At 40.8% G+C, this 18,001-nt stretch overlaps 4 protein-coding genes across 4 annotated transcripts in view; 1 reads left to right on the forward strand and 3 right to left on the reverse strand.

Annotated features, from left to right (window-relative positions):
- LOC135487074 (otoferlin-like) overlaps window positions 1-5,864 on the reverse strand; it is a 119,196-nt gene extending 113,332 nt beyond the window's left edge. The window contains exon 1 of the mRNA XM_064770410.1: window positions 5,477-5,864. Within this exon, the coding sequence (XP_064626480.1) occupies window positions 5,477-5,555 (79 nt within the window). The 5' untranslated portion in view covers window positions 5,556-5,864. The remainder of the gene's footprint in view (window positions 1-5,476) is intronic.
- A 1,125-nt stretch (window positions 5,865-6,989) lies between these two features.
- LOC135487085 (adrenodoxin-like protein 1, mitochondrial) lies at window positions 6,990-9,602 on the forward strand. The gene is made up of 6 exons (XM_064770429.1): window positions 6,990-7,163; window positions 7,725-7,791; window positions 7,930-8,036; window positions 8,195-8,282; window positions 8,642-8,694; window positions 8,849-9,602. Exons 1-6 carry the CDS (start codon window positions 7,016-7,018, stop codon window positions 8,950-8,952), a joined length of 567 nt encoding a protein of 188 aa, XP_064626499.1. The 5' UTR covers window positions 6,990-7,015; the 3' UTR covers window positions 8,953-9,602.
- LOC135487083 (ubiquitin-conjugating enzyme E2 U-like) lies at window positions 9,498-14,337 on the reverse strand. The gene is made up of 10 exons (XM_064770427.1): window positions 14,248-14,337; window positions 13,402-13,480; window positions 12,941-13,025; window positions 12,727-12,819; window positions 12,360-12,457; window positions 11,873-11,999; window positions 11,463-11,651; window positions 10,943-11,039; window positions 10,438-10,556; window positions 9,498-10,126 (listed from the first exon to the last, which is right to left on the reverse strand). Exons 2-10 carry the CDS (start codon window positions 13,465-13,467, stop codon window positions 9,963-9,965), a joined length of 1,038 nt encoding a protein of 345 aa, XP_064626497.1. The 5' UTR covers window positions 13,468-13,480; window positions 14,248-14,337; the 3' UTR covers window positions 9,498-9,962.
- A 358-nt stretch (window positions 14,338-14,695) lies between these two features.
- Window positions 14,696-17,435, reverse strand: LOC135487082 (uncharacterized). Its single transcript, XM_064770425.1, has 4 exons — window positions 16,765-17,435; window positions 16,267-16,415; window positions 15,872-15,962; window positions 14,696-15,653 (listed from the first exon to the last, which is right to left on the reverse strand). The coding sequence occupies exons 1-4, from the start codon at window positions 17,388-17,390 to the stop codon at window positions 15,479-15,481; spliced, it is 1,041 nt and encodes a 346-aa protein (XP_064626495.1). The 5' UTR covers window positions 17,391-17,435; the 3' UTR covers window positions 14,696-15,478.
- Between the last annotated feature and the right edge of the window lie 566 nt (window positions 17,436-18,001).

Consider the following 18,001-nt stretch of genomic DNA (forward strand, 5'->3'; position numbering starts at 1 on the left):
TCAGGCAATGTTATTTTGAATCATATACGACAACTGACAAGTCTCATCACCCCGCCACATGGAAAAGCTCACAGCAAAAACTCACATCATTAAGTTATGATTACTAGAGTTAGCTTTGATGAAACATATCTTAAAGACGCCTCGCCATCAACATGATTCGAATTTTGATGTTTTCAATTGATACCGGTAACTTAGCATCGAAGTGCACACCTACGAAGCCTGAATTTGTACCGGTAACTTAGCATCGAAGTGCACACCTACGAAGCCTGAATTTGTACCGTAGAGCATCAATATCCCAAGAGACAATTTCGCAAATGACAAAGAGCATGAAGTTAATTTGAAATAAGTCACTGGAATTTCTCATCGCATGCAACATCCGATACTGTAACAGCCGTTTATTCTATACGAATGCTCATGGGAAATAAAAGATTGATTGAGCCAGGAACACCCTTTGCCGTGGAATGGAGCACTGGAAGCATGAGAGGCAGATGAGAAGACAATTGTGAAGTATATCTTGGAAAGTAAATATTCAACACTGCGACTGCACTGTTTACTCTTTCAACGTTGGCCGACTCAAAGATTGAGGAAGCACGCCTGGCTTGTCACAGAACTGAAAACGGATGGCAAAAGCTAGTGATAAGGTACATTCTCAACACTGCGACCCAACTTCTGGAATTCAATGTACATATTCTATGTAAGTATTGTTACATGACGTGGCAGACGCAAGGATTGGTTAGGCCAACTCCTTTCATCAAGATACACTAACAGACATTCTGAAGCAGCAGAATGTTTTTATGTTACAGCCACAGTTATGATGTAGTAGCAGCGAACTAGAAAGAAAAAACTGCTGGTTGGGCAAACAGATTGAAAAAATATCTTTACGGCAGACTCTCTGAAATGATCAGGACCTAGCCTCCACTGCGTCCCGTCACATGACCTCCTCTTGACAAATGCGGGCAACATCATATGGGATATGTTGACATTCCTATATACTTGAGTTTCGATATTACTTGTGAATATATGTGGAAATGTTATTGAGTCCCACAGCAAATGTAATAACCAACGCATTGATTTTCCTCCTCAAGTTGGTGCGCATTAAATATGTATGAAGAATCAGCTCCCTATTAAGTCAAAAGCAGAGGAACTCTATGGTGCAAAAAGTGCTGCAGTTAAGGTGAAGCATGAATCATCTTGATTTCATATTCATTTAGAGGTATGAAGAAAGCAGCCGAAGTCAACGCTCATAGCTGACGTCAGATGAATATGCTGCTGAAATCACTTTCGTTATTTGCATAGTTCTAAATTTGTGCAGGTATTACGGTTGCAAACATGAAATTTCAAAGGGACTTTTAGTTGGTAAAATGACATTTCGGGACTGTCATTGCCAGATGTGATTTCGGAGACAAACACGATCTCAAAGCTCGTGAATATTTCAACTCTGCCTTAATCATTAGATTTCATGGCAGCGGAAACGAAAGTGTGTCTACCTAAAAGTGAAGACAAGCAACTTTGCCAACTTTGGATTCCTAATCTTTTACAAGACCCTAGTCGCTTGTTTGAGAACAGGACAAGAACATGGAGAGGCGGTGAACAACTATAATAGTTGTCGATCTAATCTGAATGAATTGGTGAATTCATTTTGCAGCTCACACCGTTTGATCTAAATGCATAGGTGAATTAATTAAGCAGCTCACTCTGGCTGATCTGAATGAATTGTTGAATTAATTTTGCAAGATGTTTTAAAGAGTCGCTCATCACCAAATGGGATCAACCTGGAAGGCAGATGAAACAGCGAAAGCAACAAATAAATTACCGGTATATGGAACATCAATAAAACAATGGATGCTCTCACCGTGTATTGCTGCTCGCAGCATGCAGCATGAAATTAACAATATTGTCAACATAAACCAACAGCACCAGCGGCTGCTAAGCGATGCCGCAATGTCGCATGGCTACAATGCTTCGTCACGCCAGCAAAGTTACAATATATGTTGTCAAAGTACATAGCACAATGCTGTGTAGGTAGAAGCTGGGAGATTTTTGTGCGATAGACAATGATGGATTGATCAAATACTCCTACATGGACTCGATCAAGCTGCCAATGCTTTGTTTCCATCGTTCAGAGTTTGTTTTTGCTTGAATAAATAGTCACAAATAGTAACGACTGCCTATCACCTTTCTAAAGCAACGAAGCGAACAATAAAAACTGACAATTACAAATCATCTCAGAGTTTCATTATTTTTGCACAGTTTTCGTTCAAACAATTTATCTAAAAATATATGTTACAAAGTATCAAAACAGCACCTTTTCTGCCACACTCATTGTGGGGATCAGGCCCTTGGGGAGAAAGGAGAAGTTGAAGTGCTCACAGATAAACCCAGAACATGGCGCGTTTTGTCTGAGCTGGCCTAAGGTCGAACCTCAGTCTAATAGATGGCAGGCAGTGGTCTTAACCATCGTCAGCCACAGCCGCCTTGCAAGTAGATAACGAAACGTTGCATACACTCGCAAGAGGCTCTTTCCTACTTTTTAACGGTTTCTCTTACTTTTTCCTGATTTATCCGACAAAAATGCCGACATTGTCCGACTCATCCCTGAAAGATTGGATTTCTAAAAACAGCCTGTGAAAAAAAGGACAGTAAAGATCAGAGGCGTATGATGAATGGGGTTAATGAGTTGTGAGCCAAACTCCGCGTGTGAATACTGATTAGCTCATTAAACTATAGGTCACTCAGAGTGTTAGGTTCACACCTCATTAACCCTATTCAACAAAGGGTTTTGATCTTCAATGCCCTATTTTGGGAGGCCCTGGTATTTTTCACAGGTTTTCTAGAAATCCGACCTTTCAGGAAAAGTCGGACTTTTGTCGGATAAATCAGAAAACGGTTAGAGAAACCGCTAAGAAGTCGGAAAAAACCTCCCACTAATGATAAAATGGATACCATTGAGTTGTACTATGTGTCATACTGAATCTCACAAATATATACTTTACAAAAACAAACCCACTGATTAGAGTATAACTTTCATGATGGTCAATCGGCAAGATAATTGACCGTGCAATTAACTGTGTATCCAAGGTGGCATTATGGAATAAGTAGCCATGACCTTAAACAGCTACCCCTCTATGCTGAGCCAATTCCAATGAATGGACATGCACTTACAAACAAATATGAACCACAGGATTAGGTCATAAAAAGGACAATTGTTCTTAGTGCTTTTTGAGATAATGCCAAGCTAGCACTAAAGTATAGTTTAGAGTGTTCCAGTGAAGAGGCCGCTGTAAATATACACCCGAAAGTGAGCACAGAAAAGTGGCTAAAATATCTGTGTTCTCAACACAAAATATGTTAACTTCATGAATGCTAGCCAAGCATATCCAGAGAACCCTCATTTAACCTTATGACTGTGGCATCTGTGTTGTCTTGCACTGGTGGTCGTGAAAGATCAGGTTTGTAACCCGTACTTCCTTTGCATACATCTCGGAAACCTTGAGCGTAAACCTTGTAACGCTCGATAGTATAGGGTGGCATAGCGTCAAGCCTTCTCCTTCACAGGAACTGCTAACTCTGATGCATATAGCAATTCTTTCACAACTTATGTGACTGCCAGCATCATCTAAATCAAGTAAGGACAGCAATCACATACAAGAATTAAAGTGTTAATACAAGGTGTGGCATAATTGTCATTTGATGAAAAATGTGTCTCATCCAATTATTAGAATCGCCGTCTCAACTCTTGAAGACACATGGGTAATGAGACGAGGGAGATGAAGGCACATCTATATCTCCTTTACCGACGAGCCAATGACTGTGCTCATTTGAATTTCAGATGTCTTCAACGATGTGACGAGCGTGATGAAACGGCAAAGTCGAGCGTTTCCAAGGACAGGCGGTCATCTACTTAAAAGTACAGGTTAAGGCATTTCATTATGAGAGGAAATATCGCTTATCAAAAATTGATTAAACACCATCACTTCCTGTCACCATAGCCATTTTACTCTGGACTGCATCAATCTTACATTATTACTGCTTTTTATCAATTCAGACGATTTCCGCGTCCCACCGGGAGCAAAAGACCTGTGACGTCAGCATCAATATCTCATGGAGGGAAAAAGAGGATAAGCCGCAAGCTGTGTTATTGGAAAATGAGAATTCTGGACAAGCGACCCGCTGCGATATTCGAATCTTCAACAGCAATAAGATAACCAAAATATCCTTGGCCAAAATCAACATTTGGAAACCTGTCCCTTTAGCAGGAATTTCATGAATGTAACTAGTGTATCATTTTGTTCATTATCATTCCGTTCGATGGCCCTTTTATCAGGGGCATTTTCTCTGAAGTCGTCCTTAATGAGGTGGAGCTCAGGATCAACTTCATAAAACTGCTGTACAAACAATTATGAGCAAGTTTCCCTAATAACACGAGTTGATAAAGACTAAGTATGGAAGTGTGGAAGTCTTTAAACCTCATCAAGACCTTCAAGTACCAAAAACAGATACTTTAAGAACGAAATGCCTGTCAAAGGATTCAACGGGTATGAGAACCCGATACAGCTGAGTCAGTAATTAGCTAATTAAACCATGAGAGGATGGATGTAAACATTGCTAGTTGATCAACATCGTTCTATGCGAATGGCCGTGATTGCACTGTACATTAGACAGGTCCCGAGTTGATGGGAAAATTGGTCAATATAGTAATGGAATAATACATATACAAGATATAGTTATTCCAGTCGTTATGGCATATTTGTACTCTCTTCTGGTACACTGATTGCCGTTAGTTTTGCACGTCCCAACTTAAATGTAGCAAAATCATTTAAGGGTAAGACATTATCTGAGAACGAGCTTTTTACAGATGCCATTAACTATTTATCAAGAAGATGGAATAGAATAAAATGATACACAACATGGACACAAAGCAAACGTCACATGGTAGCAAAGCATACCAGATTTGACGGAATCAATATTGTAGCTAAAATGACTGATGCCGTGGCCCGTTTATTTGCAATGATATCTAAAAGTCCTCAAACCCAACTTCATTAACAATCCAACTTCCAACTTTATTATTATAAAAATTTCAGCAATCAAGGTCTCAATAGTGATCAAGGCCATAGGCATTTAAGATTAAAAGTTATAAGAGACGTTTTTTCAGTGAAGCTCCAAACCCAATTCGTGACCTCATCTGGATTGCTTATTCAACTATGTCTACAACCAATTGGCCATCAACCTGCTTTTATCTCCAACTTTTGCGCTTCCCCGCTATAACTTTCACAATCATTTCAAAAGATTTTGTCCACAACAATCAAGCTATTATCAAGTGGTAAAAATTTGCTTTGAAATAATTACTTGAATGAACCAAAATGATACTGAACTGGTAGGGTTAACCCATTATCAAATGTTAACACTCCAACATCTCGTCAAACAACTTTCATGTCATTATGGCGGGGGTGGCCAAACTTTGAAAGAAGTCACTTACCTCTGAAGGAAACCTTAGCCAGACGATCTGCTTTCCCGCGAAGATTTTCCGCATACTTGAGTTGTAACACTAACGCCATTGCTGCGAAAAGTAAGAAAACACGGCCGACATTAACTCCACTCGTTTAGAATTGACTTTAGCTGGCGACTTTCATGGCGGAACTATAGTCGTTCCAGCAATATGAAAATTAGTAAGCTCTTCCACGAATAGAACACCCTCGATCTATTCCCTGTCTGTTGCGCCGACGTCACTTCTCGCAGACCCAATCCCAATAGGACAATTTTCAGTTTTAGTGCCATTCATAATGTAACAGCAGCACCAGATCAATACTGTTGGTTTCCACGGCAACACCCTGTGTCTCCCGAAATTTCGTCAGAGCACTATCTCGGAGTTTCCACCAATGGTATGTGGGTGCTGGCAACCTTACAGCATACAAATTATTGAGAGGCGCAATGCGGGTAGTTCACCAGACACGGACCCATATAGCCAGCAAATTGCCAGTTATATCCGCAATTAACCTATTATCATAACGATGTTCAAATCTGAGTGTTGCATTGATCAGAGGTTTTCTGTCAGCATGGTAACTTCAATGTTACCACCAGTATGTCAACACTGACAACACTGACAACACTACAGTATGTCAACACTGACAAAATAAATCGGAATTGTATAAAGTTTCGAATATAAAGGCGTGATCGATGGGATAAATGGCAACCTCATCCAAGGCTTGTGTCTTTATTGTTTGAAATGAGCCTACTAGGTTGTGAAACGCAGACGCGGATCCAAGAGGTGCCCCAGACGCATCCCCTCCTCCCCCAATTCATGGAAAATCTTGATAGTGATCGCGTTCAGATGCCTGATCTTGCTTCTCTATGCATGACATATCCATGAAAAATCAACAATCTAGCCAAATCGTTTGCCTCTACTACTGAAAAGTTTGCTACCAACCACAATTAGGTGTTTCAGTGGCTTTGATTGATATTTATTACCAAATAATTACACAATAAATGCTTTGGTGTTTCTTCCTGCACAAGTGGGTCTCTCAGTCAATTCTGCCATTCATCCATCAGTATCGGACACCAGGACTAATTCTTTTTCATCTACACCAGTAAAGGTCAGAAAGTTTCTAAAATCTGGTAAGTGTATCTTGTGATCAAATATCTAAATGTTAAAGGATACTGTAGCCTCTCATTAATTTCATATCCTTTACACACATCATTTACGGTAAGATTTATTCTAACTGGCATTATTAGAGAGACAAAGCTACCAAGAGTCTGTTACTTTATGTAAGGCACCCGAGTGACTATGTCGGCACAGGGCAAGTAAGTCATTGGGGAAGTTTGGTACACCGGGCTGTCTCCATTAACCCACTTGCCCAGCTTCGAAACCATCCCCAAGTCCCAAGGAGCGAAACGACTACGATTTGGAGCGGAACGACTACGATTTGGCGCGAAACGACTACGATTTGGAGCGAAACAACTGGGGGCGAAAAGGTCATGGAGCGAAACGACCGGATACCCATCTGAATTGGCAAAAAGCATGAATTTCCTGCGGAAAACTTGTCGATTTGGTCTTCAAACGTACTCAAAATGGCAACAGATGCGTAATGTTCAGCGTCGGAGCAGAGATATGACAATGCCCTTGCTGACTGGAAGAGGAAACACCTTGACATTCTCTACTTTTTCTGGTATGATGATCTTTCCCACCGGTAGTGTCAAATGTCGGACAGTATAGAGGGTTCAGTGTGTATTATTCATAGGTGACTTATTGTCGGATGCTGAGGACGTTTAAACTGTCCAAAAACCATCGTGATATAAGTTGGCTGTCTCAGTTCTCCGATTTCTCGCAATCCTGGCTAGACTTGACATCAATCATCGCAATTGACATCGATCATCGCACTTCTTGACAAATGACGTTAGGACTACTTTTTCAGTTTCACTATCACTATCACTAGTATCAGTCGGTGTCACATGGGTACATGACAACCAAACATCTTTACACCAAATCTTGACGGTCAAATATGCCTTTGACCATGAAGACCTATTGTAATGTAAAGATGTTTTGCTTTCCCGACCCCAGGTGGTGTGTACGTGTGTATCGTTAAAGGGCCTATACTACTGCTGAAACTGTAGTCAAACAGGCGCTCACGACTTCTCTTGGTGTCTGGCTCCACATCGTCAGATCACCCTGCATGTGAGCTGATATTTTGATCCTTAATGTAATTCCTAAATTACCTTAATCTTTCTAGGTCCTTTAAGGTGTGATGATGAGCCAGGCAAGAAGGAAATGGAAGACCCGAAATCAGAAGATGATGTGTAAGGATTAGTTTATGAATAGTGCTCCATGAGCCTCTTAGTGAAACGTCATTCTCCGATTTGTGTAGATCTTCAACATATTCTGTCACAACTCTATTTTGATTCCCTTCTTTGCTGATGCTTGAATTTGTTTTCCAGAGTGAACATCACATACATTGACCGTGATGGAGACAAGATAAAAATCAGGGGAAAAGTTGGTGATAATGTGATGTATTTGGCACATCGGTATGACATCGACTTGGAAGGTTGGTGGAGAAGAGATTCTTTAAGCATGCTTCGTCTATTCTCTCCCAAGGAATATACAACTTAACTACACCAGATGAGACATCATCATCATTATACCAGGCCTTTGGAATGTTCAGTCACAGGTTTTTGAGTAACGTGTTTTTTTAATCTTCTCCAGGTGCCTGTGAAGCATCTCTTGCATGCTCCACATGCCATGTTTATGTCAAGGAGGGGTATTTTGAAAAGTTACCTGAACCGTATGAAGAGTAAGTACATGTGGCCTTCTAAAATTTTTCTACCGGTAATTGGGTTCTTTTTTTTGACTGTGGTGAATGAAAGACAGGATTTCAAGGGCTATGACTTTGCTTTGCCTCCTAAGTGGAGGGTTGAGCCTCCTACAGGGTGGACTGTCGTAGACTCATATTCTGATTATGCACTATGAAGGACATAGTGGCTTGAGAAATATGCATCAAAATTTGACTTTCCCCCAAAAGTTGTCTTGCTACAGCAATTGGTATGAAATTGTGCGATGTTCATGTTATTTTATCTGACTTGAAGACAAATGAAACCTGTTTCTGTATCAACTTCATGATTAAAGAAATCGTTATTTTTTCTTAATTTTCAGAGAGGAGGATATGTTAGATCTTGCTTTTGGTTTACAGGAAAACTCACGTCTTGGTAAGTGCTGTTGTTCATGTGTGAAACTTAAAATCTAAAGAATACATTCATTTTCTACATAAACAAGACAGTTTCAACTTTAAAATCCACTGAAAAACTCCTCTTGTCATCATGGTTTTGTATGAACTAATGTTTTTTCCATCCTTATTTTCAGGCTGCCAGATCATATTAACCAAGGAATTGGATGGAATAGAAGTGACTTTACCAAATGCTACTAGAAACTTTTATGTGGATGGACATAAACCAACACCTCACTGATGCTGTAGCTTATTTAAGGACTTGAATGTTGTACTGTGCTACTGTTGGTGAAGATGGCGATATCAACATATTTGGACTCTCAATGAGATAAGCTAGTCTGAATTGAATTGATTGAATTAAATCATTTGATTTTTATGAGTGTGTTCCGACTTGTTCTGAATGCCAAGTTACTAATGTGCTCAGACATGGCTGTTGGGAGTGTTGTTGCAGCATAGTTGCAACATGCAAAGGTATGCCAGTATTCCATGTTACCTTGGGTGTGCACATTTTGAGAACTTCTCTGGAAGTGACCATGTATACAACCAAGAATGAAGGAAAACCCTTTGAAAATTGAAGCATGATCTGTGTGTCTTGCATTCATATTGGAGGAGGGATGACACTTGCAGAACTGGGACTGTTAAAACACCTCGCATATCAAATGGTTCCAGAGCCTTTGACCTGTCTTTCTTTCAACGCATTTCTTCAAACTTCAGGTAGTTCATGTTAATATGGAGGTTTCTGTGGTTGTAATCAGTCCTTATTCTTGAAATACTAAACTCGGCTGATAATTTCAAATGTACTTTATTGTAACAAAAACTACAGATAGAAACCGTGATATGTACAGATCTGCTGTAAATAACTATTTACAAAATAAATTTGTTTAAAACATATACCTGATTTGTTTAACTCCTTCTGGTCAGTTAGTTCTTTGCATTTACCACGGACTCTGTAATGAAGAGACACAAATGGATCCATGATATGAATGTCCAGGCTGGATCTACGTAACGAATTCCTGGGCCTTGTGGAACCAAGACTCCATTCCGAGTGCATGCATCCTGCCCCAACACATCCAAAACACCTTGACAAGTACATTTGTAGTAGTACTCGCAAGATGGTGCAGAGGGCAATGCAACCTCAAGTCTTCTGTGTCACGATGCATTAATATTTCAGGTTCCAGTATTGAAGAGAAGTCAAGTTAGGTGGGGATAAGGGTGCTCTCATGCAGGGATGCAAGTTCTCTTTAACATTGATCACAAGGTGTCCTCGTCAAGTTTAGCAGTCCAAGCAACAAGTTCATCCACTTCCTTATCAAATGGCAAGTCTGTTTTCTCCCGTTGGAGATTCAGCACGTTTTGATGTTCCTCGGTGTTCTGAGCATTTGAGACGATGGGTTGTGTACTAGATTCAGAAACACCTGAAAGAGGAACAACATGACATATCAATAATGCATATCCAAGTCATCTTGTCCCACCTCAAAGGTGTCTACAAAACATTCCAATAAAGAGCCATGTTTTCAGTAGCACTTTGAAAGCTTGGCCTCATGGATGAGCTGTTGAATGCTGGGACATGTGTTACCTGCAAGCAACTCAAACCTGTCCACTTCAGAAGACAAAATCCTGGTCCCTATTTCCTTGGCCCTATTTTGTGCCCTCAGTCTCCCGGGTGACATCACTTGACAAACTGGGCCGACAAAGATGAGGATTTATTGAATGGTATCCGACTTACTTGTTGCTCCTCTCTTTGGTAAATAAATCTTCCTCATTTGGTTGATTTTTGCCAGTTTATCATCTTCATCATTTCGACTTGACTTCATATTGAATTTCCCGTACATCAGAGTATTATGACTGAAGGAAGAAAAAGTATCAGACAAACTCTATAGCAAACAAGTGAATAGTCAATCGGAACAGAGACTTCCAAACATGGCCACCAGCCAATCACTGTCTGAGAAACTCCCCATTGATGGTCATTTAGTCACCCAAGGAGTGGCAGTAGTTGGTGGTCAAATATGAAATAGATTCCAAACTCATGTCCACTTCATCCACAAATATTCTATAAGACATTGGGCCAGTAACTAATGCTGCCTTGCCTCAATGCACCACCCTACGATTCTTCTTATGCACAACAGAACTACCAACTTGATTTTTTCATGGTGTCAGTGATTATCACAGAATGCATTACTTACTTTATGAATAACAGATCTCAACATTTAAAAACTTCTCACTGAACTTACTCTTCTAGTTGTTTGGACATCTGAAGCTGGAGATCATCCATTGGTAATGTCATGTGAGTCTTCTGTAACATTGGGTCATCATGGATTGCTTCTATTACTGAAAAACAAAAGGCAACTTTCTCTAGAAGGTCAAAGTGAAAGAGAAGGGAGGAGGGGTCTTGCATGGCTCCCTGTTAGTTTGTTGAAGGCTGCCACAGTTTTTAGGAACAGCATGTGAGAATGACATTATCAATGTGATCAATGATATCTATGCCAATTACACAGTGCCCTTATGACCATTTGGAGAGAGACATCTGCGTAGACAAGACCATCCACTCTCCACAGGCACCACCGTCAAGAGAGAAAAAGAGTAAGAAGTTGTCAGACCAAACCTCAGTTCCCTGCCTTATTTCAGTATGTGAACTTGGGTGTCCAGCAACCGCATTGAGAAGTTGAGGAAGATTTAGCACTAATAATTTAGTCCGCGAGAGTTGCTGGCCACTTCATGAAGGATTCAGAATCGTTTCCTGGCAAAACTTACATGGATTTTTCATGTCAGCTTTCGGAACAGACGTAGCCATCCCTGACCAAGTTAAATGATAATCTTCAAAGGACAATTTGTAAACTTTGGGTGGGACATGAGACGTTTTGCTTGACCTGGGTGTCTGCCTCTGCTCAACTGGTTGGAATCTCACTCTGGCTGTGGTGTCAACATGGGGATGCAAGCCAGCTGAAAGGGAAAACATCTGTTTGAAGAAACTTTGACCTTTGGCAAAAAATGCAATTAAAAACAAGCTTCTGGGAAGAGCTTTGTCATGATCCATAAACATTCTTGATGTAAAACCTCTGTCACCATGCTTATCTACTGAGCTACCACACAGTAGACATAACACGACATTCAAGTCCAGTGAAGGTATTTACAAGATTACACAAGTGAAACTTTCCACTGACCTTCAATTCTTTGGCTTGCTGACACACAGTCAAGTACCATTTGTTTATAGGCGTGAGGGTTGTTCATGATCATGTCTACAGCATCTGTATTGACGGCATTGTTTAGAACAGGGTTGGAAAGCAAATTCTGTAAAAGGAAATCATAAATTGTCAATGTAAACCACTTCGGGTCTCTTCAACACTAGGTGAGTAACAAAGGATATACGACACAATGTCACCTCTACGAGAGCAACTGCTAATCCTAAATCAAGCGATTTGGTGAAATCACAACTTATTGGGGGTGCAATTTGAAAACTGAGGTCCAGGACTGGTTCTCTATAGAGTACATGAATGTCAAGTTATCACCTTTAAATGGACACTTTTTCAGAAAGTCATTAAAAGTTCTGGCTCTCATTTGCAGCCCGACAAGTTAGCTGGTTTCCTCTCTCGCATTTCACCACCTCAACCTTTGAAGCGATTTGAAGTTGTGAATAAAAACAGTGCTCACCTGGACAGCTAGGAGGATGTACCCTATCTGATAAGAGTCAGTCCACTTGTTAAAATCATCTAAGAACTCAATACATGGCTTTCCTGTAATCATGTCAACTGAAAGATAAATGCAGAAAAGTTAGACGAGGAGATGACTGTCACAACTTTTTCTTCTCTTATATTATTCTGCAGTATTTCCTACAGTGGTTATCATTGCAATCACTATTTCTCACCAATTATGGCCACCTTAATATCATGGCGGGATGGAACGTCAATGGCCGCTTCCAGATCTCCGAAGCATATACAGCTTGAACTGACCTTGGGTTTAACTTTGACCTAAAAATATTGATTCCAAAGCTTTGATGACAGAATAATTCTGCACTTACTGTTTGGGTGAAAGGGAATGGTATGGAAACAAACTTGCGGTGGTCTTAATTTGTAGTTCTCATCAAATTTAATGTAGATTCGAAACACACCTCCTGAAATGAAAGATACATGGTATTATTAGATTTTACACCAAATGTGTCTTTACATCAACTCAGAACTAACAGCTATTTTTCCAGTTGGTACAGGGTGAGAACAACTAAATGATACTCATACCTTCCCACAGTGTTCGTTTTAAGCCCTGTATCTTGGCTGTCCATTCAAAAAGGCTGTCATCTCGTAATGGATGGGCTTCGATCCCCTGAAAGGAAAATAGGGAAGCTGTTATGCACTGACTGAAGAAGGAATAACAAAAGATCTTTTAAAGTTCTTTCAGTCACATCAGTATTTAAAAGAAATTGATTTCCTAACAACAACACTTGTAATGTAAGAAGTGTATTATGCTGCATACACACTGCCATAGTGTCCTTGGTTTTCAAAGCTCATTGATCTTAGAATTCAAACTTTATACAAGAGCCAATGCATCAGTAGGGTTTACTTTCAGGCTATTTAGAGCTAAGCTATTTGATAAATGTCCTCAAATATGCAAAGCTAATGGGTAATCTTAGAAGCTTGTCCTTGTTTACTCCAAAAGAATGCTGCAGTGCATGGTCTTATTTGAGCTTAGTCTTACTTACCCAGGGTTTGTCCTCAAGAAAGTCTTCATATTCTTTCTCTATCAATAAATGGGCCCGGGAATACATTTCTGCAGTAATTCTGAAATGAGTGCCAACATTTTTAAATAAGGGCAAACAAGATGTTCAGAAATCTTGCAAATCGCTCTCATTTTCACAATTGCACTTTGATTTTCATCAAACCTACCTCAAATTGAGCGTTACAGCTTGTCCCTGCATTTTAATCCATTCAAAAGTTCATTCCAACCACAACCGCTCCAGAAAATGATGATTTTGTGCAGCATATTAGCCCCAATGCTTAATGCATGTGTCAAACATGGCACGTCAATCGTCATGATGACGCTACTTGCAATAGAGCGCCTGGAGCTGGTCCAACATCATTTTTCATGGCATTTCTTCAATGGCGCAAACCCCTGTGCAAATTGTGTGTATCAAAATTTCCTACGCTGGAACATCACTGGTCATCAGGCAGTTTTCTGGAGCAGTTGTGGCCGGAATGAACTTAGTCTCTTAGTTTTGAATGAATTAAAATGCAGGGACGCTGCAACCATCAATTTATTTTGAGGTAGGTTTGATGAAAATCCAAGAGCAATTAAGAAAATGAGATCGATTTTCATGATTTCTGAACATCTTGGACCAAATTATAGTTGACCACACTTGAGTCTTGCACTGTTAGTGTTGGCCTTGCACTTGCACTCTGCAGTGAGTGACTGAGACTGAGTGAGTATCAGTAGGCCTATGGCGGATCCAGCCAAAACGACTAAGATTCTGCTCTCGACGATGGATTTTTCAGTACAACAAATATGTACCATGTGCCTTTTATGTAATACTCGGATGTTAATTAATTACCAGATTGTAAAGGCGGACTCAACGAGATATTTTAGGAATAAAGGCACAATGAAAATGAAAAGTGACAGCTCTAAAAAATTTCCACCGCCATGTTTGTTTACCTTTACGACGGCACTCGATTCGTACAAAACCTTCAATGTTAGTTTCCCAAAACACAGCGTTAAAACATGCATATATTATAAGCCAAAATAATTTAAGACGACCGTACATTTTTTTACTTGAAGTTATGCAAATTGGGCTGATGATGCATTCCCGCGCAAATTAATTAGGGTACATATAAAATGAAAACTTACCACAAAACAGACGAGCCACCGAGCAAACAGCGCGTGATTGATCGGCTGGGCGTGGCACCGTTCTTCGAGACAGTCAGGTTGAGGGATATCAAAGTAAAGCAATGACAACTGAACATACATATATTTAAGCGTGTAATAAAACAATTTATTACCAACAAACCGTGAAAATTGTACAACAAATCAATCAATGTAGCCCAACAAACAACTGAACAAATGAAATAAATAGTTAGCTATTTTCTTAGCGACAACCATATAAAACAAAAGCCAGAACGAGAACTAAAAAAATGCTTCAAACCTTCCCGATTTCATCTTTTTATCCAAACAAACATTCGTACCCTAAGAAAAAGAGTATAACAAACATTGAATACAATTGAAACGACAAGAAGGGAGATTACCAGAAAATGGTTCGCTAATATTTGACAATCAATGCTTCCATTACGACCTTTCCATTAATTTTCAATCCTATCCATGAATACAACGATATGGATGTATAAGGCAAACCACCATGCAAACGGTTTCTATCTCGGCGACACAATGCGTCAAATTGTGAGAGTTAGAAATAACTCATTAATGTACTTCAATTGTTACTCTGACCTGATCTATAGCCACGGCATGCGATGGGCAAACAATACACCCACCATGATATTAACAACAATATAAAACAAACACTTTGTATGAACTAACAGTATAGTACGTCTCCAAGGAGCGCCGTTCATGACATCTAATCATGATCTGAGCCATCAACGTCCAGATGCGATTGGCAGTTCGAAAATCTTAGTTTCGCTCGATGATGATCAAGAAACATCTTCAGAATCAGCCGAATGCCACGATGTCTCAACACTTACCAATTTCACCATGGTGATTACATTTGAGACAGTATCTACCAGCAGTAAGCTCACATTAAATCACTGGGAACAATCATATCATGTCACCCACAACTACATTTGCTTCTTATAGAACTTTCCAAACTTGGTTACGAATACGTATGTGGACATTTTTCTTCCATGAGAGAGCTGGACCCTCTCACCACAACTGGAGCAGATGGGGCATGATTTGCCCGCCTTCCTGGGAACGTACCAGCAGTAGCTGCAACGGATTCGGTATTTCTTGTACCTAAAAAAGACAATGAGGGTATCGTTATCAGCTCTTTCGAAAACTGGAAAATACACCGGATTTTATACGCGAACAGTGGTATTGGAGAGATTTTGCCTTGCAACGGCAACTCGGCGCTCCTCCCGCAACGAACTACACTGGCAGAGCATTAATTCAGTAGCTGCGTCTCATGGAATGGTCCACGACGGCGTCTTCTACTGTAGCTGTTGAAGCCTTACCTGATTCCACATGCGTTACAGAGTGGAGTACCGTCTTCGGCATCTCTCCATAGTGGTGTTTTCTTCGTACCGCAAGATGCGCACTGCTTGCCTGAAAATAGATGAAACAGCATGGCGAACAATGCAGACAGAGTACATTATCTCACTTGAGGCGAGTCTCGGAGAAGGTTTCTTCGGTCACATCGAACGAGACGCAGGCTCAACCAGGGGCGCGAGCAAAGAGCCGTGTACCCAAAGACTAATGCCGCCCAGCCCAGGGATTAGCAAAACAAATCCCACTTAACATATTCACATTGGTCGAAAAGGAGTCACAAGGCAATAAACCCAGTTGGAACCCACGCGACAAACCGCTCACGGTGACCGTTACTCAAAAGATAAAGAACTGCTTCACTAACCCGTTTTCCCCATCTGTCGATGCTTGTTCTTTTTAGAAACTACCAAATCAACATCCGAGTCGGAGCTACTGGTTGAGTCCACATTGGTCAGGAAAGTTCGTCTGCTGTCGTGCCGATGGTAGCGACAATTACGGGTGCGGCGATGACAACTGAAACACAATGCAACAAAACACTGAGAAAATACATCTGATCTGCTCACCAGCAAGAACAGCTCTGACGACGGCGGGAAAAGTCCCAGTTCGCGGTGTCAATCGTTCGTAAAGTTGAGTGGGATTAGCGAACCTGGCTTGAAAGAGCGATATGGGCCTTATGTAAGATGACCCATAGTACCTGACAACATGGGAAGTAGTAGTCTATGCCTGTTTCACCGCAAGCTTATACGTGTACAATGATGTGACGCGAAGAACAAAAAGGACGAGGACAAGGAAACTTCGCGTTCTTTTCGAACAAAAAACGATCGGCATAACTGAATGAATAAATCAAAATACATTCACTTACCTATAATATGATCTGATGCGCAATTTATATCGGCAATTCAAACTATCAAGTTTCGTCTTGAATTTCAGCACAACTCCCTTGAAACCTGGGTCGAACCGTCTGGCGCTCTTCTCTGGTCTACTTTGTTTCCTGGGCCGTCGACGTGCAAAGTTTTTTCTAAATATCGCCGTGACAGAATCATTGCGATCGTCTGCTTCTGAATGTCCGTCTTGGATACAATCCGATGTGTCGATGTCTGCAGCTGTGATGTCATCAGATGATTTCGGCGATTGGCAGGGGATCACGTTTTCCGATAGCGTCTTCTCCGCATTTCTGCTGTTTTCAAACTCTTGTCCACAACAGCTGTCATCTGTTGGATCTGATGTCTCCGAGTACCATCCCGCGTCTGTTGTCGATGATCCAGCATCCGATTCAAACGCGCCACTGTCGCAGGCGAGCTGGGAATATGTTGATTGGGTAATTTGCGGTGTCGTCTGCCAACTTGAGACTGGGTTCCCGCCAAAACGCCACGATATCCGCGAATTAGAAGAAGGGGATTCAGAAAGTAGGATTGAAGATGGATCGCTGTGATAAGCACTCGCAGACGATGTATTCGGAGATGGTGATGAGTTCTTGATGATCGTCATGACTTTGTCGAGAGAATGATCGCTTTTTTCTCTGTTGAACCACAAGATCTGATGCGGTCAGGGCAAACTTTGGTGATCGTCTGGCGTGTCCGAAGACAGTAACTTGAATTATGCAACACTCATTCAGCTGTTCAACAGTTCGGGACGATTATTACAAAATGATTTGGTCCGCTGCCATTCAATGTACATGTATATGGGTTTGTCTGATGTCCATATCATTGCGCAACCGAGGCTTTATCTGTCTGCACCATCGCACTAGTTTATTGCATGTATTTTCAACCGAAATAGATGTATTTTTATAAGGTTCAATAAACTTAATTTGAATTTGAATTTGAATTTTGGTCGTACTGCAGTTAATTCAACCACATGTCATCGATCAACATGAACAGTCCCAAAATCACGCTCTTGACTCAACCACTCTTGATTACATTACAGTGAACACCTCGGCGCCACCTCCCAAAAGGCCAGTCTTTCATGGTAGACCAGATCTTTTTCTGACACCGGTACTCTGACTGGGGGTCAAGTTTCTCCGGAGACTTCCACCAGGTGCAGTGGTAGTCATCTCCAGTGAAACCCTGAAAATTCTAATTTACCACAAATGGGCGACATTA

Source organism: Lineus longissimus, chromosome 4 (genome assembly GCF_910592395.1).
Source record: "Lineus longissimus chromosome 4, tnLinLong1.2, whole genome shotgun sequence".
Lineage (NCBI taxonomy): Eukaryota > Metazoa > Nemertea > Pilidiophora > Heteronemertea > Lineidae > Lineus > Lineus longissimus.

Bases quoted from the DNA above. Each gene is read 5' to 3' on its own strand.
- LOC135487085 (XM_064770429.1), top strand. From the start codon at position 7,016: ATGAATTTCCTGCGGAAAACTTGTCGATTTGGTCTTCAAACGTACTCA. The intron at 8,283-8,641 runs GTAAGTACATGT...CTTAATTTTCAG, and splicing joins TTACCTGAACCGTATGAAGA to AGAGGAGGATATGTTAGATC. The intron at 8,695-8,848 runs GTAAGTGCTGTT...CCTTATTTTCAG, and splicing joins ACAGGAAAACTCACGTCTTG to GCTGCCAGATCATATTAACC.
- LOC135487082 (XM_064770425.1), bottom strand. From the start codon at position 17,390: ATGACGATCATCAAGAACTCATCACCATCTCCGAATACATCGTCTGCG. The intron at 15,963-16,266 runs GTTAGTGAAGCA...ATCTATTTTCAG, and splicing joins TCGACAGATGGGGAAAACGG to GCAAGCAGTGCGCATCTTGC. The intron at 15,654-15,871 runs GTAAGGCTTCAA...TGTCTTTTTTAG, and splicing joins TGTAACGCATGTGGAATCAG to GTACAAGAAATACCGAATCC.
- LOC135487083 (XM_064770427.1), bottom strand. From the start codon at position 13,467: ATGTATTCCCGGGCCCATTTATTGATAGAGAAAGAATATGAAGACTTT. The intron at 11,652-11,872 runs GTCAGTGGAAAG...TTTCCCTTTCAG, and splicing joins AGCAAGCCAAAGAATTGAAG to CTGGCTTGCATCCCCATGTT. The intron at 10,557-10,942 runs GTAAGTTCAGTG...TTCTTCCTTCAG, and splicing joins ATGTCCAAACAACTAGAAGA to TCATAATACTCTGATGTACG.